This window comes from Vipera berus, assembly GCF_964194415.1.
Source record: "Vipera berus genome assembly, chromosome: 3".
Lineage (NCBI taxonomy): Eukaryota > Metazoa > Chordata > Lepidosauria > Squamata > Viperidae > Vipera > Vipera berus.
The window spans coordinates 36,384,511-36,410,618 of record NC_138204.1 but is presented as its reverse complement, the minus strand read 5'-3'; the positions used below and the strand labels follow the sequence as shown (position 1 = coordinate 36,410,618).

At 37.6% G+C, this 26,108-nt stretch overlaps 1 protein-coding gene across 10 annotated transcripts in view; it reads left to right on the top strand.

The window, feature by feature from the left end:
- Nucleotides 1–18,751: 18,751 nt before the first annotated feature.
- PPP1R12B (protein phosphatase 1 regulatory subunit 12B) overlaps nt 18,752–26,108 on the top strand; it is a 127,511-nt gene continuing 120,154 nt past the window's right edge. For all 10 annotated transcript variants that reach the window (XR_014026151.1, XM_081325691.1, XM_081325689.1 and 7 more), the window contains exon 1: nt 18,752–19,076. Coding sequence is in view for 9 of the 10 variants with exons in the window: in XM_081325691.1 (XP_081181817.1) it covers nt 18,801–19,076 (276 nt within the window). In the remaining variant the exon portion in view is untranslated. The remainder of the gene's footprint in view (nt 19,077–26,108) is intronic.

Genomic DNA, 26,108 nt, shown 5'->3' with positions numbered 1-26,108 from the left:
TTTTTTGCACTCAACACCACAAACGGGCTGATGTCATCACAAGGGCCCTCGGTGTTTCCTGAAGCAATCGAAGCAGGCTGGCAAGCAATAAGGCGGGTCTTGCTCCTTATTCCGGGAGCCGGACAAGACCGATCTTCTCAGAACGCAACTCTTTACCTAAAAGGAACTTTCCGGTGGCAGCTGCGCTTGTCAAAGAACTTGAAAACTGGTGAGGAACCTATGACTTTCTTGAGCTGCTAAACTACAACTCCCTGCTGTTCTGGGGAACACACTTTTGCTGAAAATCTGTCAACATCTGGAAAGCTCCCAATTCCCCAACCGAGTTTTTCAACAGCACCGGGACCTTGGCAAACTTTAAGACGTTTGGACTTCAACTCCCAGAATTCTCCATCAGCTTTCATTAATGGGGTGTGGAAGCTGTTGGAACCGAAGTACAAAATGTACAGTGACTTTCAGCCGGTGCTTCTTTAGCAGCTATATTTCTGTAGTAAATACAAAATGAGGGATTTGAAATCTAGTTGATTTCATTGCATCTTTTTACATTTCATCATTTTATTTTTTTTAGTTATCCCCATTGCTAAAATAGTGAAATGTTATCTTTATAAGTAACTGTACACAGTGAGTTACTTATTCATTTATGAATTTTAGACACCTTAATGATTGTATTGTTTACTATTGGTGTTTTTTAAAGGAAGCAAAGAATTGATTCACGTGTTTAAAATGTTATTAGTTGATGAAGTAACATTTTCTTCCCACAGAGTAACTGATATCATAAAACACAACCATTCTAATTTTGAATAAGAGCTCAGAATGTAGATGCCTCCTGCTGTTAAATTGCAATACTACAACTCGGTTTTTTAAGGTCATTCAGGTACACAAAAATGCCATTTCTTCTAAAATCAGAAGTATTGTATATCATGGAGGAAACATCCAGATCAGATTTCAGATTTTAAACCTGAAACCAATTATTTTGAAGCAATTCCAAATTAAAATGGCAATACACCTCCTTATTGTAACCAAGGAGTAGGGTTCCCTATAATTAGAATACCGTAAATGAGTTATTGGCAATGATAGGTTGATTAAAAAGAAATAACAGCGAGGCAAAATGCAAGTGAAGGTTGCTGTTGAAGATCTCTATTCCTCACATGGTACTTCTCAGTTTTAAGCATTCTTTCTGACAATGACCTCTAGTTACATTTCTGTATTTTCACATGTGAGATTGCATGTGGTGATGCAGAATCTTTAATATTCCTTACTAGAAAGATCTGAATGTCTGATTTGTATTTATTTTGTAAAGTTTTATTACAAGGCAGAATAAGAAAACAACATAATCACATAATAACAATCAGCATTTAAAAGGAATATTGTTAAATATCAGGTATTACAAGATGCATAGGAAAGATGAACAAGTAAAAGAATGTATAATAAAATGGGTTAAACATTTTGGTTACAATGTACAAAGAGAACAATGGGAAACTATGTAGTTGAAAAGACTGAAATTGACATTATGTTATAACCTGAAAGAGAACTTTTATAAAATGATGTATCATTGGTATATGTCATCAGACAAATAGTTTAGAATGTATAAAGTTACCTCAAATTTATGTTGGAAATATGAACAACAAGAAAGGACATTTTATTATGATTGGTGGACGTGCAAAAAAGCCAGAAAATTTTGGGTACAAATACATAGCACCAGTTCAGAGGATCTTAAGGATTAATATGCAATTGAAACCAAAGATTTTTCTTTCGAATTTGATAAACAGCTGGAAAAAAGTCATTATTATATGCATAGAAGTATTGCCCACTATAGAGAGTTGGTGGAATTGATGGAATTTGCAGTGGTAGCTGAATTGACTTCCTCAATTAGAGAAAAGACAATATGTGTGTTTATTGCTGACTTGAAGCCCCTTCTAGAGGAATAAGATTATTGACATTAGAGGGACATGATTTACAGTTGGGATGGCATTCGTTCATATGGTATGGGAAAAATAGAATACACAGCTATTTCCAGAGACATTATATTAGGAATTCTTTATTGATGGTTTGGGAGAAAATAAAGCCAGATTGGCTCTCAACGATGGAAGCGTTAATATACCCAAATATGTTTAACATGGGAAACATTATAAGATATAAAGACCTACTAACAGAAACGGGGAAGCTGAAAACCAAACAACAATTAGAGGAACAAGGAATAAAGAAGGATTGGTACATGAGAACGCAAATACAATCTAGATATGAAAAAGATGCTAAAATAGATGGTTTTAATTTGGGGAGAACAGAGTTAGATCATAGATGAAATACTTATGGGAAATGAAGAAAAATGGATTAAAATGTATAGCTACTTACTATATAGGGAATTAGAGGAGGAGCAAGTTAAGGAGTCAATGATAAAATGGTCAAGAAATTTTGGATATACGACTGAATTAGATACGTAGATGGCAGCAACTGTGGGAAAGAAACTATAAACTGACAATGGTGACAGCGTATAAAGAAAATATGTACAAGATGTTCTACAGATGGCATATGTCTCCAGAAAAACTAGCTAAAATGATTAAGGACAGATCTATGAAATGTTGGAAATGCCATCAAATACCAGGCTCTTTCTATCATATGTGGTGGACGTGTGCAGAAGCTAAAACCTATTGGAACATAATCAAATCATGGATAGAAAAGATGATACAACAACATATAGAATTAAGACCAGAAATATTCCTGTTGGGTATTTTACCAGAGAAATATAGTAAAGAGAACACATATTTGATTATTCATATAACCACTGCAGCTAGGATTGTGTTTGCACAAAACTGGAAGGCACTGAAAGCTCTTCCAGAAGAAGAGGTGATCAGGAAAATAATGGCATGTGCAGAAATGAATAGATTAACAATGATAATTAAAGATAAGACAGAGTCAGAGTATTATGAAATTTGGGGAAAATTTTATGAGTGGGTGAAAAAGAGAATATGCTTAAAAGACAGCTAACACTAATTTAGATTGAAGAAAAATGAGGAGATAAGGATATTATCATACCTAATATAGACATTGAAAATCTAAGGAGAGGAGCTGCTCGGACATCACCCCTGAATTGTATCGTAAGAGGAATGGGAGGGAAGAAAGGAGAGGAGAGAGGGAAGAGAGTAGAGGAGGGGGAAGGAAGTAGGAAGGTTGGAGGGAAAGAGGAGGAGAAGTGGGGAGAAATGGGAGGGGAGTGGTGAGGGAAAGAGGAGAGGAGAGGAAGAAGAGGGAAGTAGGAAAGAAAGGAGAAAGGGAGAAAGAAAGTAGAGAAGAGGGAAGAGAGAGAAGGAGGGTGGATACAGTGAAAGGGGAAATGGACGAGCAGCACCCAAACTTACATGTATGTATCTATGTATGGCGATATATAATACCTATAGCATTACTGATATAACAAATGTTAAATACTTGAAAAAATGTTTATATTTCATTGGTTAGTTTGTGGTATATTAAAGGAACTGTGAAAAAAAAAGAAGAAGCCCCTTCTAGACTTTTTGCATGAAACAGGAAAAAATAAAACTTATGACTTGCGGTTTTGATGATTAGAAAAAAAAAGAAGAAAAAGTTTGTTTTTGTAACCATGGAATTAAGAGATAATTTTGTATTTGTACTTATAATTGCTATAAAAAAATAGGAAGGTTCTTTTTATTTTTATTTTCTGAATGACTGGATTTTTCTTTGTTCTCTTTTTCGTTTTTCACTTTATATTAGTTCTGGTTAGTTTTTAATTAAAATTCTTTAAAAAATTATAAAAAAGGAATATGAAGAATATATCATGACTCAAAAGAGCAAATTAAAGAATATCCAGAATTTAAAAGTGTTCAGGAATACAAAGGAAAAAAAAACATATTTTTCTCTGCCATAGAACCCCAGAGAGATGACCACAGACAGACTTCTTCAAAGCCACCAAACATGCAGCACTCTTCCAGTTAAACCTAAACTGAAGTTTCATTCCATGGGCATTTTGACTAGCTTTTAGAAGCTCGAAACCATATTTTAAAACATCTGCTTTTCAATGGTCTCATCTTATTGAATTTTTCCAAGGACAAGAAGGGAAAGTCTATTTTATTTTGGAATGCTTTGCTCTCCTGCCTCTCTTTCTTGATTGTTTCCAAGGCAGTATCACTTTCCTCCTTTCCTCACATTCCATTACATCAGAGTATAATTTAGAAATGGATGTTTCACTGAATCAGCAAAACCTGACTGATGTTTTAAAAGTGAAAAAGGAAATACAAATGACAAACCAAGAAAGTGACCTGGATAATTTTTTATTACTGGATTTACAAAAGACACTTGTTAAAGTCTTAAAGAGCTGTGTATGATGGGACAAAGTAGAAATGAAGAGAAATCAAAAACTTGAATGAAGTAAAGATTAGCACTATTAGAAGTAAAAGAAAGGGCTATGAAATTGCTTTATTTGACCAAGATTAAAGTAAAGTATGTTGTTACTTCTGGCTATCCTTTTTTGGACTAACTGCTAACCCCAGGGCTGAAAAGATTATTTTTTATTGATTTGTTCATAGGTAAGAGATGTGGTATAGGATGAAGAGAGAAATGTTTATAGCTTTAGAGGGTGAAGATTTACTAAATTTGTTTACAGGTAATCCTCAACCTCAGCCTGTCAACTAAATGTAGATTAGTCCACACTATCATGTTTCCCATAGCTAACTACAGTTGTGAAAGTTGAGCCATGAAAAAACTAGACAGGAGGAAAATTACTTGTTCAAGCTGCGGCATTAAAAATATTGCCAACCAGACTTCCGGTTCTTGTTTTCCAGCGAGCAGTCTGAAGATTCGGAATGCCGAACCCTTCGGCTGAAATTTCTTTTTGTTGGGGACCTAAGGGGCCAGAACCCACGCTGAAGGGTAGAATGAAGGAAGGAAATCCCAGGGACTTAGGAGAGATGGCGGTCTCCCCAAAAGGTCCAGGAGAAACCTCCCAGAAACCAACAGAAGAAAAGGCTGGCTAACTTCATGTTCAGCCATAGTTAGTGACAACAGAAGTCATAAGCTTTTAAACTAAGTGGATTTTAAATAGCATGCTTGAATCTGGGTAAGAATATTGATTTTCTCTATCCTACCTATTTTCCTGAAGAAGAAAGTCCCAAAAATAAGAGATCTCTGGTTAGAACAACTAACCAGTGGAACAACCTGCCTCCAGAAGTGGTGAATGCTCCAACACTGGAAGTTTTTAAGAAGAGACTGGCCAGCCATTTGTCTGAAATGGTATAGGGTTTCCTGCCTGAGCAGGGGATTGGACTAGATGACCTCCAAGGTCCCTTCCAACTTATTATTATTATTATTATTATTATTATTATTATTATTATTATTATTATTATTATTATTATTATTATTATTATTATTATTATTTATTTTTAAAAAGGAGCGGGATTTTACTCCCTCCTTTTGGTTACCAGAAACGGCAAAACTTACCCCTTAGAGAGAGAGAAAAGACTAGAGGTAAAGGTAAAGGTAAAGGTTCCCCCGCACATGCGTGCTAGTCGTTTCCGACTCTAGGGGCCGGTGCTCATCTCCGTTTCAAAGCCGAAGAGCCAGCGCTTGTCCGAGGACTTCTCCATGGTCATGTGGCCGGCATGACTAGATGCCAAAGGCGCACGGAACGCTGTTACCTTCCCACCGTAGTGGTCCCTATTTTTCTACTTGCATTTTTACGTGCTTTCGAACTGCTAGGTTGGCAGAAGCTGGGACGAGTAACAGGCGCTCACTCTGTCACGCGGCACTTGGGATTCGACCCGCCAAACTGCCGACCTTCTGATCGACAAGCTCAGCGTCCTAACCCACTGAGCCACCGCGTCCCTCTTGAAAAATGACCTGAAAAATGAGCAAATGCTGACACCTACTGGTGGGTGAGAATTTTTTTTCTCTGACCCTCAAAAATGCAGCTGTGTAAACAAAGTGAGAGTAACAAATCTGAAGCAATGAATACTTTAGAAAAGGAAACATATGATAAGTGGCAACAATTTCCAAGGACAATGATTTTAAACTACAAAGCAATACAGTACAACTTTGAGAGTATGAATCAACTTATCTCCAACTTAATTTCACTCCAAGAAATTTCCCAGGAAAATACAGTAGAGATGACTGAACATAATTCTGAGGATAGAGACTTAAAGATGGAACCGTATAAAATAAAAAAATATGATTTAATTCAAATGGGAAATATTTCAACACGTCCAAGCAACTTTGAAGATAAGGAAAAGAATGAGAAAAAATACTTTACAAGGAAATGAATGATGCAGCAAAACACACTGATTAAGAAAGGCAATGGCCAGAGAAAAAAGATTAAAATGGAAATCAAGAAAATAGATGATGGGACTTATCAGACAGAATACTTAAAAAAGAAACATTTGTTTGAATATGGCTAAAAATGGAAAAACTTTGGAATATATTACTCTTAGAGGGATGAATTTTTTTAATTAATACAATGTTTTTTTCTTTTTCCTTTCTGTAAAAAAAGTTGAAATGATTTAAAGGATTAGATGATTAGATCTACTGAATGGAATGCTTAAAGTTTAAATAGATTAAACACACTCTCAGCTATGGTCAAAAAGAATAAGAAATTGAGGGAATAAATATATATTAAATTAGGAGGGATACATATTTTAAATTGTACGTTACTTTTTGTATCTCAGTGCTTTTGTCTTTTTTTCTTTTGTCTTTTTTTCTTTCTTCTTCCCTCCCCCCTCTTTTTTGTCTCTCTCCTCTTTTCTTTTTTCTTTCTACTTTTTTACTTATTAAGAAATATAAAAGTATGAGAGGGCTTATATGGAAAAAATAGAATTAAATCCACCAATGTAAATGTTGTTAATTGTTGAAAAATTGTCACCAGTAAGAATATATAGAATTTGGGGGGAGAAATAAGCTGAAATAAGCATGGTAACAGGATTTACAATAAGGCAACTAAAATGACAAATAGGATTATTGGAAAAATTATATACTTATTGTTGTTAATCAAAATGAGAATTGTCTTAATCTAATGTTTTGCAAAGAAAGATACTTTGGGGAAAGGGGAAATCAAATGAAATTAACATATGGAATATAGATTATAGAAATAAATTGTTAAAGATTGTCTTATAAATGTTACCCAGGCAACATACTGTTTACAAATTACTAAATGATTTATGTTATATTAAAAAATATCAATAAAATATATACAAAAATAAATAAATATTGCTAACCATTCTGTTAACACCATTTGTGGGCTAAACCATTTAGTTTTTTATCCCCCTCACTTTTCATTTCCTGTATTCAAATCTCTGTTAATTTTCCCTCATTTTTCTCCAAGAGTCCTTCTCAATTTCCCTCAAGGTCTTTATGTCACTCCATTGTAGTTCTCTCCCTGAGACATGTTGCTTTTCACTCTTCAGCTTCTTTCTAGTTCATGTTCTATAAAAGCTTTCCCCTCATCTTGGTCACCCCCTTTTTTCTTCCATTTAAAATGCAGCCAGGTGGGGACTTCCGGTTTCACCCCATAGCGATGCGTCCGAGGGATTGCAGGCTCTGCACCCTACAGCTGATTTTGCCCTGTCAGGGGACCCTAACTGGGTCAAATGTCACCCCAGAGAGGCAACAAAGGAGGGGCACCCTGATGATTGTGGAATGATGGCGGTTGATCTGCTCAATCTGGGGGAAGCCCTTCAACCCAACAGGAGAAAGGCTAGTCCAAGCTACCAGCAGCCGAAGTCCAAGAGCACAAACCAGAACAACGGTGAACATCATGCTTGCAACTGGGTGAGAAGATCGATCTTCTGTCTTCTATTTTGTAATTGATTCCCTTGGAAAAAAATCACCAAAGAAATCATCTGAAAGTGAGAAGGGAGGGGATTATACCACCAACCTTCCATAGATGGAAGTGACAAATTAACTTCACAGGGGAAAGAAATACATTGAAGTGAAATTAATAATGTTATAGTCTTGATAAATTTGAAAATTAAGAATAACCGTTAAGATTTTACATCTGAAAGAGTGTTGATGAATATACATATACATATACCTTTGTGTGTGTGTGTGTGTGTGTGTGTGTGTGTGTGTGTGTGTGTATCTTTGTTTGAAAAGTTGGAAAATAAATACTACTGACATAGAACAACAGCAACACTGACTCAGAAATTGGCAAGACACCCAGAAACAAAGAATAATCTGTTCCCTTGAACTTTAATAATTTTCAGCCAAATAGAGAAAAGCTGGGAACAAAGAAAGTAAACATACTGGACCATATATCACAAATTGAGAACTATATTTGCTTCAAAAACTGCTCAACTTCTAGGATTATAAATATTTACTAACCTGTGATCTTGCTTAAGAACTGTCTGCAGAAAAAGAAAAACTTTAACTATTGGCTAATCTTCTAGGGGGGAATTTTACTGGATAGTCAAACATTTTGGACTGCAACCTTGGCTGGAAGATAAATTGTAAGACTCTTGAACAGAAGAAATGTTATAAAATACTGCCTTCAGTGGTGCTTTGATAATTGGAAACACACTGGATTATAATATATATATATATATATATATATATATATATATATATATATATATATATATATATATATATATATGTAGGTCTAGAGTCTCGGGTTTCTTCCCGCGTTCCTTTCATCTTCAGAAAGTTGTATATAAATTTTAAGAACTATATAAAATTTGGTTGTTTGGACTTTAAGATTGGCTGGTTTAAAAGGTGAAACACAGAGACTATGGTATTGGTGAAAGAACATCTGGAAGGGGGAGATAAAATGGATTCTGCACACCTATTAAAAAGTGGCAGGAAACTACATCTAATATCCTCTTTTGAAAGCCCCAACCTGGAACATCAGAGATCTGCAGGGGCAATAATTCAAGACAAGGCAAATATTTTCCAGGAGGAAATGTATACAATGCTGCAACAGATTCAAATGTTAATAATTTCAAATCATGAGATTAAAAACAACTTTGATGGCATAAATGAGCACATTTCCAACTTAAACTTAACAAGTAAAAAATTCTCAGAAAATGATGGAAAAGAATGAAGAATAGACCAGATAACAGAAAATAAATCAGAGGTCAGCAACCCAAAAAGAGAAACTATAGAGAACTACAAACTAATCCAAACAAAAGAAAATTTGCAAGGTTTTAACATAACAATGGAAAAGATATTCTATATTTTAGGACCTCAAAATCAACTTGAAGATTGGAAAGAAAATCTAACAAATGGACTCTAGAGCAACCAGGACAATCATTAAAGTTTGGGAGACAAAAAATACCTAACTTGTTTTTTCTATTCCCAATAGCATTCACAAAAATACAGGAAAAACTCCTAGGCAAGTTGAATACACTAATTTGGAAAACTACTTGGCAAAAGAAGAAGGCTAGAATCGGATTTGAAAGATCTGATGTGATCTACCTGAGGAAATACTACTTGATTAAACACTTGTTGGAATATAGTTAAAAGAATAGATATATTATGGATATAAAGGGGTCTCACAGTAAGAGAGATAAGACATACAGGTAGTATAGTATTTTTTATAATATATGAAATGTGAAAATATTGGGATGGTATATGAATGAAAAGGTTGGATATTTAAAGGTTACTAACTTTGAGAAAACTATGACTGATAAGAATGGTTTGAATACAGAGGAGAAATTAAGAATTTTGCAAACAGGACATATAGTGATTTAACAAGATGATTACTATAAATACAACTGAAATATAAAGTGATAAAAAGATGCTATGTGCTGATGTTACTGTTACTTGTATAAATACAAGAAAAAGGTATATATTTAACTTTATATGTATTGAATTTTAAGGATATTTGCTAAATGTTGATAAAAGAAGAATACCATTGGATGAAGAGAAGATCAAAGAAATATATCACTAATTAACATATTTATTATGGAATTATAGAATTAATTATTGTTTTGTAAACACTGAACCCAGACAACATGCTGTTTACTAAGCACTAAAGAATGCTATTGTAAAAAAATTAATAAAATACATTGAAAAAATAGAATGCAGCCAGGTGGGAGTAAACACTTGTACCAGAGAAGATGCCAAGGCCTCCAGCTGTTCCACTTTCAAACCGTCTACTTGAGCAGGAAGCTGTGGTTGAACCAATGGCTGTTTCAGAGGTAGTAATGTGGGCTGTGGCTGACAATGAGCCCCAATGGCCAGAAATGTGTTTTTAATTTTTGTGTTTTTATTTTTTTTTCTCTACCAAGTGGGCCGTGTTTCTTTTGCAGATGCATGTTTACTGACATATAGTCAGTGGTGGGATTGTACCAGTTCGGCAGAACCGGTGGCTAATTTTTTGTTCCCCAGGCCCAGAATGGACTTCCAGAAGCAGTATCCACACAGAGAACTGGTTGTTCACATATTTGAATCCCACCACTGCATATAGTCAGTGGTGGGATTCAAATACGTGAACATCCGGTTCTCTGTGTGGATGCCACTTCCGGAAGTCCATTCTGGGCCTGGGGAACAAAAAATTAGCTACCGGTTTTGCCGAAGTGGTGCGAACCGGCTGAATCCCACCACTGCATATAGTCCTATATGTCTCCTCATGGGGATCTTTAAAACAGTCAAGTTTTGGTGCGGAGAAGTTTTCTTTTTGTATTTTCTCTTGCAGATTTACCAGAGATGCTGTCCATTAAAAATGAAGCTGAGCAACAAAATGCTGAGTAGACTATTTGCCTGGGCAGAGATGGAGGCAGCTGTAGAAGTCACTACTGAACTGGAAGAAGATTTCCAGGTGAGGATCCTGGAGATGTGAATAAGTCTAGACCAGTGTTTCTCAATCATGGGAACTTGAAGATGTGTGGACTTCAACTCTCAGAAGTTGTGGCCTGAAACTGGCTGGCAGAGAAACAAGCCAAGTGAGCTCTGCAGAAGGAACTGCTCTGGTCTTGAGTCAGGTGAGAACTAGAGAAATTAGCCCCTATATAGGCTTTTCAATTGGAGGCCTTAAGGATACCTAATTTGGAGAGGGGGAGACCACAATATTATTGTAGGCAGGGGAGTGCATTTCTTTTTTATTTCTTTTTTCTCCCCCATCCTCGAAAGCAAGGAAATTTTTAAAAAGCTGTTCGAACATTGCAAATTCAGCAAAGGCTTGAAGGATACTTTAAGAGTTTGCCTACTCTATGGAATTCTGAAAGAAAAACTAAGAAAAAAAGAGTTTTAGCAGAGGCAGCTTTAACATTTAAAAGAACATTTGAGGTTGCTATCTCCATGGAAACTGTATTATACAGCAGCACTTAGGAGTGAAAGCAAATGGGAGTAATTTATAGTAGCATGCAGGAAGTAACAGGTCAGAATGAATAGTGCTACAGTAGAAGCCAAGTGCAGAAAATGTAAATAAATGTTCAGAAAGCCTGTTACTCAGGGGAAAGAAACAAGTCATTTGCTAAAGCAAAGCACCAAATCATTATTTTAATCATGCATGCCAAGGATGACAAAACTGATGCTGCAAAGGAAACAAGGATAGCTATTAGCTGACCTGGAAATTTATACCATAGAACAGAGGTCCCCAACCTTTTGGGCAACAGGGATCGGTTCCATGGAGCGAGGTTTTTCCATGGACCGGAGGGGGCATAGGTTTGCATGCTGCTTGCATCCTGCAGATGGGGCTTCACTGGTTTGTGCGGACCACTTTCTGGCATGCCATGGACCGGGACTGGGGATTGGCGACCCCTGCCACAGAAAGTTAAAATTAAACCAGCAAAACAGCTCGTAACAGAAGTGAATGGCAATACTCAATGGCAATAATTGGGTATTGGTTCTGCTGAAACTAGTTAAAACATCATGTGAATTTAAGCAGTATTTCAGATATGCAAACAACAGAGATCTAACTTATAGTATATAGGAAGAAAAATCATTTGTTTTAGAGTGATAATTGTAGAGTAGCATAAAATAGAATAAAAGAAAATATGTTAGACTCATATGTTGTGAAAACAAATGAATGTATGACAAATGACCTGTGATCAGCTGAGGAGGTGACACAGAATTAGAAGGCTGATAAGGATCTTTACCTATTAACAGATTTTATTAAAAAGCACACACATTTGTGAACTGAAGACTTCTGATTTTTTATCACCATAGATTAATATGGCTTTCCTATAACTAGCATCACAGAAACCATTGAGGGTAAGTTGAAAAAAGTATTGGTTGATGTTGAGTCTGTGTTCACAGATAGCATCCCTACACACTAACATCCATATTTACATAAAGATAAGGCAATATTACATGAAAATGCTAGACCCAAGTTTTCACAAAGTATGTCCACCTCTGTAAGCCATACGCAAAAAGGTAGAACCTGAGTTGGCTTGTATGGAAGCCAGGGTTTTTCTTCTCTCAAAGAAACTAATTAGATCCCTGGCTGCTTGGTTCTAAAACAGGGGTCTTCACACTTGGCCCTTTTATGACTTGTGGACTTCAACTCCCAGAATTCCTCAGCCAGGCAGGTCCACAAGTTATAAAGGGGCCAAGTTTGAAGACCCCTGTTCTAAAAGAATGAAACTGCCAGGATCAATGGCAATTTAAAGTTATAATTAATTTACTATTAAAGGCTGAGCAATAGTCCCTTGCCTAGAACTGGAGACATTTCTGCTAAGCCTAGCAAAGGCTTATACACAAATGGAATTGGAGGTTCTATTTCCATTCTACAAAATAGAACTCAACATGTTGTATTATCATGCATATGTCTGTATAGGTAAACATTCCGAAAAATGGAGATTAGATGGAGATTACAGTAGATGGAGACTCCTTTGTCATGTATTATCTCATAGATTCTGAGAATCTTCTTATTGTAGCTGGAATTATTAAAGAAAAAACAGGAGAGATCAAACACTTCCCAGAATGACTGAAATACAGTTTTGTGAGGGCCATGATAAAATTACCATGAGCAAAGATTGTTTTCTGGGTTACTGTATCATCCAACATGAACACTACATATTGGATAAGTAAAGATGAAGGCTCTAGCATTATATTTTTGCTTGGTTGGTGAGAATGTTCTGTTGGTTAACAATATGTCCAAAGGATGACACAAATCTCCGTCCCACCCCCAGTTCATTAGCAGAATTGACATGTTTTGCCCTGGTGAAAAATTAATAAAAGTTCAACAGGATGAATTATTAAAGACACAATATTTTTAATTGTAGTAGATACATATTCAAAATTGCATACTTTCTATTTGCATACCATAATGCATGCAACAGCAAATAAAAGGCCAGCAATGTTGTTCTTAGACATTACCTTATATAACAGCTTAATTTTAGAATAGTATTCAAAACAAGTTGAACAATAATCCCATGTAGAGCCTTGGTGGAGCAGTGGGCTAATGCCTCCTTCAGTAACACCAGCTGCCTGCAATTAGTGCAGGTTCGCATCCCACCAGGCTCAAGGTTGACTCAGCCTTCCATCCTTCCGAGGTAGGTAAAATGAGGACCCAGATTGTTGGGGGCAATTAAGCTGACTTTGTAATAATGCCGCTTGGGGTGTGTGTGAAAGCCCTAATAAGCAGGCATATACATAGGATGAAGGCTACTGCTAAGCTTGTAAGCCGCCCTGAGTCTTCGGAGAAGGGCGGGATATAAATGGAATAAAAATAAAAAAATAAAAAATGTAGAAAAACTAAATTCTCCATTTGACAAACTGTATTAGCAAGAGGAATGTTAGTGAACAATCAGAAAATTCAAAGAAAGAACTGCACATTTTATAGCACAAAGACTGCTCCAGATAACACTTGGAAACAACATAATAATAGCTGAAGAAAACAAAGATATTCAAAGAAAACACTTTCAATTCTAATTTTTGATTTAACAGTAATAATGCCTGCCTGAAGTAGAGAAATACATAGTTGTTGCTTCACAGTGGTCAGTATAGATCAATCATGGCAAACCTTTCAGAGACCGAGTGCCCAAACTGCGACCTAAAACCCACTTATTGTTGGGTGCCAAGTGGACATGGCCCACTGGAGGAAAATTCCACTTAGCATTAGGATTAAGTCACCATGAACTCATAAAGCAAAATGGATATCACCAACAAACTCAGAGTGCTTGGGTATGGTTAGGAGGGTACTTACTTTTCTAGGCTGCCCTATCTATGTTTCCTGGAAAAATACATGGGAAAATCCCATTGGAGGAAAATTCCACTTAGGGCTGAGGTTAGGTCACCATGAACTCATACAGGAAAATGGACTTTGCTAACAAACTCGGAGTGCTTGGGTATGTTTAGGAGGGCACTTACCTTTCTAGGCTGCCCTATCTATGTTTCCTGGTAAAATACATGGGAAAATCCCATTGGAGGAAAATTCCACTTAGGCTTAGGATTACCTCACCCTGAACTCATAGAGCAAAATGGACATCGCCATTTATTTATTTTTGTACATGGTGGTGGACGCCTAGAGCGAAAAGTTTTTATAAAACCCAGCTGAAGGCCTAGGATTGGGGTGATGATGTGTGTGCCAACACAGAGGCTCTGTGTGCCACCTGTGGCACGCGTGTCATAGGTTCGCCACCATGGGTATAGATGAAAGCCATAGTAATGCATACATTTGTAAATATAACATAGAGCAGTATAGTATATTGGCTTCCTCTATCTTGCTGTAGGAATTTCCTAACATATTTATAAAATTAATGTTTTCTATAAATGATACCCGGTAATTCAAAGGAAGACCCTTTTTAGATCAATTATTTTATTCTCACAAGTCTAAAATGCTAAGAGCAACATCACCCACAAGATGGCGCTAACAATATTAAAAGAATTTAAATAAATAAACATGTTAATTAATGTGAAAACTATACTGCTGAAGCACATTCTCATTCTTTTATCTTTCCAGAATAGCACGTTTTCCAAATTACTGATGAAACTCTATGGTGAGGCTTATAATTAATAAAGGATCATCATTTTACAAGAATATCTAAAATGCTAAAGCAACTTAGGTTCACAAAGCAAGAAAGAGAGCTGTGGGGATTATGTCAACTTTAAAATGACGAAGAGAAGGTAGTCTTTCTCCTAGCAAAGATAGTATGATAGCAACAGGATTACAACAGAACTCCTCAAATCATATTTTTCTCTGGTTTTCTCTCTAAAGAGACCTTTAGATTTCTTTATATACGACTTAGAAGACAGTATCAGGATTTAGGAGGATCTTGGTAAGTTGAAAAAAATAGATAGAAACCAGAAAGTTTAATTTCAACAGGAAAAATGCAACTGTATATGTGGGCAGAAAAACAACAAAATCATAAATATAAGGGAGATATACTGGGTAACAACAGTACATGTGAAAAGGATTCAGGTAAACTTGGTGGATCAAAATTTGAATCTGAGCCAACAGTATAACATAAGTAAGACAACTATAGTGTAAACATCAAGAAAAGCACTTATTTCTCTCTATTCTGGATTGGTCAAATTTTGTGAGCAAGACATTTGATAAATTGGAGCATGTTCAATAGGAAGTAACCAAAATGATAAAAGGATTGGAATGAAACTCATCAGAAAAAATTGGAGACACATTAGCTATAATTATCTTCAAGTATCTGAAAGCCTGCCATGAAGAAGATGTGGCAGATATATTCTAGTTGGGAGGACAAGAAACAAGGGAGTTAAACTATAAGGAAATAATAGATTTTGATTGGAGATCAGAAAACATTTCCTAATCAGGAGTTCCTCACCAATGACCATCTGGGAAGATAGTAGATTCTTCTTCACTGGAATGTCTCAACAGAGGCTGGATGATAGCACCTGCCCAGAATTATCTGTTTGAGATGGGCAGCCATATGAATGAATGAATGAATCTATTGGGAATGTTATAATAGCGGATTTCTTCATTGAATAGGGTTTTGAACTAGATGATCTTCCTTCTTTTTTCCCCATTCTTTATTGTATTTATAATCCATGTTCATTTTAAACACTGCATATACTAATCTATACTATTCTGAATTAAAAAAACAAGTGACTTGGCTAATTCTATGTGTGTTCTAAGTCAGTGGAAACGGCCCATCAATTCAGACCTTCCTTGTTGCCATTTAATTCTGTTAATTTACAGGGGCTCAATCTTGAGACTCCAAGGCTACATTTATTATTTATTATTTATTTATTTGATTTTTATACCGCCCTTCTCCCGAAGGACTCAGGGCGGTGTACAGGGCAATAAATATCAAAAATACAAGATACAAAAGTTAAAAAAACATTAAATAATTGTGCCCGATGCAATAAATTAATTAAGATCAATGTTAAAACCCCAAACCCATCAGACCAGGCCGGCTTGTTCAAATAAATAAGTTTTTAGATCACGTCGGAAGGAGCGAAGGTCGGGAGCCATCTGGAGCTCAACCGGTAAGCGGTTCCAAAGGTCTGGCACGCCCACAGAGAACGCCCTCCCCCTGGGGGTCACCAGTTGACATTCTCTGACCGGTGGCACCCTGAGGAGGCCCTCTCTGTGGGAGCGCACTGGACGGAGGGAGGTTGATGCTGGCAGCAGGTGCTCCCGTAGGTAATCCGGACCCATGCCATGTAGGGCTTTATAGGTCATCACCAGCACCTTGAATCTCAGCTGGAGGGCAACTGGAAGCCAATGCAGCTCACGGAGCAGAGGTGTAACATGGGAGTATTGGGAGACCCCCAACACAACTTGCGCGGCTGCATTCTGCACCAGCTGAAGCCTCTGAGTGGTCCTCAAGGGCAGCCCCATGTAGAGAGCATTGGAGTAGTCTAAACGAGAGGTCACAAGCGCATGAGTGACTGTATGCAAGGCATCCTGGTCCAGATAGGGCCGCAACTGGCGCACTAGGCGAACCTGGGCGAAGGCCCCCCTAGTCACAGCTCCTATATGATCTTCTAAGGAGAGCTGTGAATCTAGGAGGACACCCAAGTTGCGAGCCCTATCTACGGGGGGTAATAGCTCACCCCCATAGTAAGAGGTGGAATAATCTGAATTTCCCGAGATGCCGGCACGCACAGCCACTTGTCAGGGTTGAGCCGAAGCCTGTTCCTCCCCATCCAGACCCGGACCGCCTCCAGGCAACGGGACATCACGTCGAGGGCATCACTGGGGTGGTTTGGGGTCGAAATGAAAAGCTGGGTATCATCAGCATACTGATGATACCCAACTCCAAAACCACGAATGATCTCACCCAGAGGCTTCATATAGATGTTGAACAGGAGAGGCGAGAGGACCGACCCCTGAGGAACTCCACAAACGAGAGGCCTCGAGGTCGACCTCTGCCCCCCTGCCAACACCGACTGCAAACGTCCCAGAAGGTAGGAGGAGAACCACTGAAAAACAGTGTCTCCCACTCCCAACCCCCTGACACGCCTCAGCAAGATACCATGGTCGATGGTATCAAAAGCCGCTGAGAGGTATAATAGGACTAGGACAGAGGAACAACCCCTGTCCCAAGCCCGCCAGAGATCATTCACCAGAGCAACCAATGCCGTCTCCGTGCTGTGCCCGGGCCTGAAACCCGATTGGTACGGGTCCAGATAATCAGCTTCCTCCAGGAACAAAGGGAGCTGATGCACCATCACGCTCTCAACAACCTTCGCAAGAAAGCGAAGGTTGGAGACCGGACGAAAGTTGTTTAATACAGCTGGGTCCAAGGCAGGCTTCTTAAGGAGGGGTCTCACCACCGCCTCCTTCAAGGCAGCAGGAAAACTACCCTCCCTCAACTGCTTTATAACTGCTTTATCACTGCCTGGAGCCAGCCTCGTGTCCCATCCCGAGCCGCATAAACCAGCCAGGAGGGGCACAGGTCCAATAAACACGTGGTGGAGCTCAGCTTCCCCATGATCCTGTCCACGTCATCCAGGGTCACAGGATCGAACTCCTCCCTTTATATGTGGCTTTATATGTGGCTTTATATGTGGCTTTATATGTGGCTCCCAGAGATGTTCAAACGCTGTCACCAAATTGTGCATTTTTTATCTAAAAGCGAGAAATTATCAAGTAAACATTTGGGAAGCAATTGTACTAACTATACTTAAATTTAATCTAGTTAAAATGTAATTTGCATTTGGATTGATTACTATTTTTCTTAATGTAGTACCAGGGACGCTATTAAGAGGTCAGGTGTGGTGTAACCTCAATCAAGTTATATATTATTTGCCAGATACTAAAAGTATTTACAAAAAATTAAATCAATGTCACTCTTCTCATTATTTTTATTTGCTCAAAATGTGTATTTTTAAATGACCAACATATTTCTGTTAATATCAAATGAGTTTACTTTAATATGGTTATTTTTGTGATTCAATAAATACATATTCCACAAATGCATCAATTTTAATTTTTAATATGTTAAAAATTAGTGGTTATAATGCACATAAGGCTATTTTGGAGTTCTCAAGGCTTTTCAAAGTGAGAAAGGTGCTGAGAGCAAAAAAGTTTAAGAAACACTGCCTTAAGGTATGCAAGAAGTACCTACCTGCTGCTGGGGAAAATGCTCAAACGTGCTTATTGAAAGTGGCAATAATCACAATGACTTGTTTTTCGTGTCAGCAAAAATGTTGGGTTATACCACTTCTCCCTTAATTCCGACTCCAGGGAGAGAAGACAACCTTGGAAGACCAACCTTCCTCCCTGGGACACCCACTCAATGAAGTCCCTTCGAACTACTTTTCCCATGATCCTTTAAGCTGAACTCTGCGCTCGCGCCACAGAAACTCCGGGGAGGGGGAGGGGGAGTTGGGAAGATGGCGGTCGGGCCGTCGCGCTCTCCAGCGGGCTGAGGCAGTCAGCGCGCTCCTAGCACTTCTTAGACCGACGGGGAAGGTCGGCTGTCATTGCCGCTACCGCCACCATGTCGGAGCCGGGCCACCTGGGGATAAAGCGGGCCGAATCGGCGAGGCTGCGTCGGGCGGAGCAGCTGAAGCGCTGGAAAGGCTCCTTGACCGAACTGGAGCCGGTGACTCCCGCCCGGAGCCGGCACCGCGCTGGGGGCCGTGTGCGCTTCGAGGACGGCGCCGTCTTTCTGGCCGCCTGCTCCAGCGGAGACACCGAGGAGGTGAAGCGCCTGCTGGCCCGCGGAGCCCGCCTTAACACGGCCAACGTAGACGGGCTGACAGCGCTGCATCAGGTAACCCAGGGCGGAGCACCTGCACGCAACACCTCGACGCCCCAAAGCTGCCGGGGATGGGGAGGGCGAGAGCGCGGCTGTATGCAAGTGGTCGCTTTTCTCCCCTCTTCGTCATCCCTGGAATCTCCGGGGATTTATCCGTCCAGACTCCAGAGCGATGGATGAGAGATCGTTGCCCAGTCCTTTGCTTGTGCTTGGGATGCCCTTCGGACGGGTTGCGAGCAAGTCCTGTACCGCTGGGGCTTAGGGTAGCTGTTGCCCAGATGAGATGGCTGGCGTAGGGTAATAGGCTGTAGATAAAGCTTGAGATTGTGGAGGATGGTTTCTCAGATGAGTGGAGAGGGTTAATTCGGTGAATGAACCTATTGTTTTTCCTTCAATTTGCCTTTTTACCCTTTCCCAGGGCTCCTTTCTGTAAGTCCTGAAATTGTTCATTCACCGTTAGACTTAATACTGTTGTATTGCTTCCTTCCTTGGGAAGATTGATGGGACTCTCCATAGTCACCAGATTGCTTTCCTGCCCATCCGGTGTTTCCTTTCCTTCCTAGATGACATGAAAAGTCATCTAGGTGAAATGGACAGCCCGGTTTAGGCTTATGCCTCTGAACAGTTCAACTAAGAGTAAACAAGATCTCTACCTATACATACTTAGTTGCATAGTAATGGCAATGCAGCAGATATTAGACATTGGTTCTTCTATTATTTGTTTCTAGGCTTTGTTTTATTTGAACTTAATCTAAAAAAAACCTTTGCCATATAAACAAAAGTACTGTTCCTGTGGCTATGTTGTATGAATTAACCCCTATAATATAACCCCAACAATCTTTTGTTTGTCTGTTATTTCTGTTACTAGGATTATTGTGGTTTTTTTATCCAGAAAACTTTTGCTACCCAAATAATTATTCTCGCTGAAATATAGACTGCAATTTACTAATACACATTTTATACTCTGTAATCTTGAATCTGCAGGGGAAAGATACACTTGACTAGTCTAAAGTTATTGTGTCTTTGCTTTCATCATCAAAAGTATAAATATATAGGAAAGAGATTTTTTCTTTTTTCTTTTGTTTGTTTTGAAATGAGCAAGGTCAAGTTAGTTTGGTAACATGCTTTAAATGGAGAAGTGTACAAGAATTTTTAATATCAAATTATCCTGATTTGTGTTTACTTCCAGTAGGAAATATTACTTCTGATGAAATATACCTCAGTAAAAAATACCTGTCACAATATACAGTATATAGAGTATTTCCCCTGTTTGTTGATTCTTCCTTAATAGAACTCTTAGGGTTCTAAAACAAAACATTAATTTGAAGTTAATATTGCAGAATATGAAAATCCATAATGACCATAATCCAATGACCTCAAATAATTAACATGCTGCTAAAATAATAAAATATTTTAAAATTATAGGCTGTGTGGTCTATAGCTTTAATGTGTCCTGTACTGGACTTGCTGTGATACTTGTGACTTTCAAAATCTTTTCCCTTGGCAACCTTTAAAGAGACCACAAGGTGCCAAGGCCTAAGATAAGCAACACTGAATTCTATTAATAGAATTCCTAATGTGCAATGAGCACCAGAAGCATCCTCAAAGGTCTGCTCCCTAAATGAGGCTACCATCAAAATTTAATTCTTTTATTTAGACTCGTGTTGTGTTACTTTTTCTAATGCAACAGTGAAAATATTTAACACTGAGAAATACCTAGCAAGCTTGCATGTTTTGTCTATTATTTACTTAGCTATTATTATGTGATGGACACAAATTGCCTAAGTAAGATTTCAGTAATACGAACACCTATATAGTATGCAAAATATTTCATTGGTATACATTTTTAAATAATTTTAGATATAGGGAGGGGCAAGGAATTATGTCCCAGCCAATGGAAATCTTACCATACTTTTAGTCTTTTTTTAATGACATACATCTTTCAAATATTAATAGACACAAAGGCTTCTAAGAAGACAGAGTTGGGTTTGGTCATAATTGTAGACCAAGCAATTTTTAATATATCTAATAAGCCTTCATGTGATGGTGCAGCTTTCTTCATACATTCTCAGATTTTTTTGAGGGTTCTGTCGTTGAGGGCTTTGTAGGAGTCTTCATTCTGATAGTATTTTGATAATCCCTCAATATGCTAGCTGTGACCTTCACAAGAATTAAACAGTAGAAAATAACCATAGTCTTGCATATTCCTGAGGAAAATGACTTGCTTTACTGCCTGATATTCCAGCTCTGAAAAATGATATGATATGTAAACAGTATCCATGATATTCCATATAGAAGAGTAGCATCTTGCCAGTAAAACAATTTATTTCAGAGAGTTCTGGATATGACTCCTAGCTGAACATTTGACAGATATAATAAGTATTGTGTGAAATCAGGGACAGTGACTGATGACACAGTGGCATTCATCCTCCGGCTTGGTTTTCTTCAGCATGATCCCACTGAGTTAGGCGTAAAGCCTGTGCAATCTTGAGCCCACCGGAAATCGTTCCATTCTATTTAAGTGAGAGATCCTGAATTATTTGTTGCTTTCTACTAAAATTAGTAATAACAAATGTGTTTTTAGGACTGGCAATGAGTGACTTTATTGTTGAGCCACCTCCGAGAGTCAAAAATAAAAGTTTGCATCATTATCTAAACTCATCCTCATCTTTGTTCTATTCATTCTGGCACTAAAGGCCTTGGTGACAGGCCAAGTACAAAATCTTAAGATTTGCTGTTAGTTGCTCTGCCTTTAATATACTTGACAGGTCCTTGCTTCAGTGGTGTGCTATTGAAGCTTGGTTTAGAGGTCACTATCATTTGGGGGCAGGTATGAGTGATGGACATTAATACATGTTGTGTTATGACTGGTTTTGTTTTCTATCTGCTTAGATCACAAATGACAAGTGTACTTACTTTTACATCATAATCAAATGTAAATTATTCAGGCCACTTTTGAATGGTTTGTGAAAGAACAGATAATGTGTTTGTTAAAAAAAACATTATTTGGAGCTAAAGTCCAAATAACACTGTTTGTCATAAATCTACCTTCTCATGGTCTTTTAGTGGGTTCCCAGTATCTGAGATGTGGATTTCTGCAAAGGTCGAGGATGGAACCTGCATTTTGGAATGCTCTTCCTAGATTTGTCCAGCTGAAGATATATTTTAACCGTCAGCTCAACATCAGGCAAAGTCCCTGTTTTCCCAGGCTTTTTAGTTTTCTCAACATTCTTAATTCTGCTTCTGGAGAATTCTAGGTTTTTGTTTTACTTGGTTTATTGTCAATTTAAGTCTTGTTTGCTGCCCTGTGAATCTGTTAAAGGGTGAGAACATCTAAAATATCAAAATTTATGAAATAGTAACATTTGCAGAAATACGATTTTTGATGAAATTAGAATAACTATTTTAATTAGAAAATGTTAACAATGGGATACAGTTTCATATAGTCTTATAAAATTCCATAGCTTTCCAATATAATTTGCTGGTATAAGGGATATTTGTTGCAATTATTTGTTTTGGCTCTTTTTGTTTGAGTGGAACTAAGTCCTTCTGTGAACATTTGCAAAAGGAATTATGGATCAATTATAGATTTCCTGCTGGAGAAATAGCAGAATAGCACCCAACCCCTTTTTTACATTTATTCTACAATTCCAGTTTGCACACTTCAGGCATTTTCCCGTACTTGTAAATGGCTAAATTTCAATAACTGCAAGATAAAAGTTGTCTATTAAATCACTGTTTAAATGCAGTAATACAACTTAGCCATCTTCATATATGGGCAACCTCTACCTTCTGTTAGTTTAGCATTAATCATCAGAAGGCTTCTGAATGATCACGTATTACTCTTCTATGTGTCAGTGTCCTTTCAGGACTAGCTAAACTTGGGTGATGGATATTCTAAACTTCTGATCTGACACAACAACTGCTCACCATCCATTTCCGGACCACATGAAAAACAGGCTTCTATTTATAACTTGTTCACTTTAGTCTTCCAAGCAGCTACTGTTGTTTCTTTGAAGTGCCTTTGAACTTTAGTTTGACCTATAAAGCGCTCATAAATTACTTATTGAATCTAAAATCTGCCTGTAAAAAAATTGCTTTAAGAGTAATATAATTAGGTAAAGAGAATTGTCAACACTATGATGTATCTTGTTACTCAAAATTTGATTATTATTATTATTATTTTTGAATGGATCAGTTATTTGAGTGGGTATTTTCCTCATGCTGTTTCTTCTGCAGGTCAGACTTTTAGTTGTTCATTTTATGGAATCATTGCAGAGTGGGAATTGCTAAGAATCTGTTCTGGTTGGAGCAGCATTTAAGCCCTGAAAAATACACAGTAATTATTCTTGCTTCATGAGTAGCAAGGTTCTATCTTTCTATACAAAATAATACAAGAAAGAATGTTTTGAGCCTGAAAAACAATGCTATAAGTTTGGCCTTAGTTTTACCCAATTAAATGAGATAGAAATGGTTCCCTTTGTATTTTGGGGTACTTTTAAGAGGCAAAATAGTAATTTTAAGGTTTGCAGGTGCTTAAGGGAAGTGCTTTACTATTTAAAATTTCTGAAATCCTCTTCCTAAGTAGGGCCTTAGTTCTTTCATTTTGAAATTCATCCCTAGACATGCTCAACAAACTGCAATGGTCCCTGGACTGTGAGAACTTGTACCTGTTTTAGAGGAAGAAACTGCTAAAATTAGATCGCAGGGAAATGAATAGTATGCCAGACCAAATCTGGAAGCATTTTGCAACAATATAACAGTAGTGGCAAAGATTCTGGACATGCTTGAGCTAGAGTTACTCAAAAGGCATCAAAGTATGGTTCATAGATTGAATAGAAACTGTGCTTTAGATTCTTGCTTTTTGAATTGAATTTGGCTTGATTAAATATTACAGAAACCAAATTTTTAAGAGACAAACAGGTGCTGTTGCTTCAATCTGCTGGTTGATCTGATTTAATGCTGCTGTGTGTGCAGGTAGTCCCTGACTTACAACAGCTCATTTAGTGACCATTCAAAGTTACAACGGCACTGACCATTTTTCACACTTATGACAGTTGCGGCATCTCCAGTGTCATGTGACTTACATTCGGATGCTTGTCATATTTATGACGGTCGCATTGCACATGGGGTCATATGATCATCTTTTGCAACTTTCTGACCAGCAAAGTCAATGGGGAAGCCAGATTCACTTAACAACTGTGTTATTAATTTAACAATTGCAGTGATTCACTTAACAAATGTGGCGAGAAAAATTGTAAAATGGAGCAAAAACTCACTTAACAAATTTCTCACTTAGCAACATAAATTCTGGGCTCATTTGTCCAGGACTACCTATACTACCATGTAATTTTGAGCTTTCTGTGTGATATATATTAGATACATTTAATCTACAATCCTAAAATTTTCTGAAAGCAAGACAAGGCAGTTTTTAAAATTGGAGGATGCCTTACATTCTTTGAGAGTAAAGATTATCCATAAACCTAATTGAAAGTGTGGATCTGAAAAAAATTGCCAGTTATTTCTAGAGTCCTCATTTGCAGTAGGGCAGAATTGATAGGTGCAGCTTCTCCCCTTCTCTAAATGTATAATATATCAGATTATCCATTTAGAAGTGAGGTCTTTAAGTTGCCTTAGTCAACATGCAAACATGGGAATGTACAGAACAATGTATTTAGTTGAACATTTGCAAGAAAAAAGGAAATCTGAGTTTGACTGAATAGAAAAGAGCAAAATGGCCGTATATAACTTTGCCTTGATTTACACACTGTGCAAAATCCAAGCAAATGCACCAGGTTATTTTTCCATTATCATTTTAAAAAAGGGAAAAAGAAGAAAAAACAAAACAGAAGTCCATAATATTGAGCCAGACTCTGTTATAACCAATCACTATCATTTTGTCTGCTCTGTCACCTGTTATTTCCTTTGTCTTTTTTATCTGTAATAATTCCCAAATCATGCCTATGTACCTAATCTCTCTTACTTTTTAAAACTATATACATGTGTTTTATATAGCATGTTTATGTGTGTTATGTATGTGTACACCTTTGAGAGCAAGCAACAGAATTTCATTTTTAATGTGTGCCAGTGTGCCCGCAGTAAAAAATGACAATAAAGGTTATTTCATTTTATCTTCTCTAAAGATTGTAATAATACAATTATTTTAATGTAAATCATTAGTGAACCTAGAACTGACTTTCAAGTGAGAGTTACAGTTACTGGGTCATGCTTTGCTGACTCATACATACTCAGTGCCTTTGTAACATCTCAAATATGAAAAACTGTCCTTACAATCCCCAAAAAGTTGTCCTTTTTTTGGATGAGCATTTAATAAAATTAGAAACAATTTGGACTTGCTTAGAAAAAAAGCACACAATCACTTTTAAAAGTACATGGTTAACTAATTTCTCATTGGTTTTGTTTGTTTTATTTATTGATTTGGAGGGTAGGAAATGGTAAGTAGCAAAGGAAGACAATGTTTTGTTGTAAAATATACAATGCATTGTATAATAGTACAATATTGCAAGCAAAATAAAGTCAGGGTACAATTAAAAACAAATTATTCTTCATGAAACCTAGTTCCATAAATTAACATGTAAGTAGCCAAATAAACTCAATTATAATATCTATTCAAATTAATCTACATGATTGACATTTTAGCATTTTAGTATGTACCGGTGCACTATATAGTGCACCATATGTATTTCATCATCGGTTAAGATGGGGCAACAATGTATTGGCTTGCAAACCAATCTCTACATTAAAGATGCTAAGTCACATAGGGATTGTGGTGGTTGAATGGAGCATTGGTTGTGCATGCAGTCAACCTGGGCCAAAATTGATTGATACTGATACTCAGTGGTGGGATTCAAATACCTGAACATCCAGTTCTCTGCATGCATGCAGGCCTGGAACTCGAGGCCTAGAATGGACTTCCGGAAGTGACATCCATGCACTTCCTGTGGGCTGTTCTAGGCTTGGGAGGCCTCCTCCAGGCCTCTGAGGCCTAGAACGGACTTCCGGAAGTGACATCAACACACTTCCGGC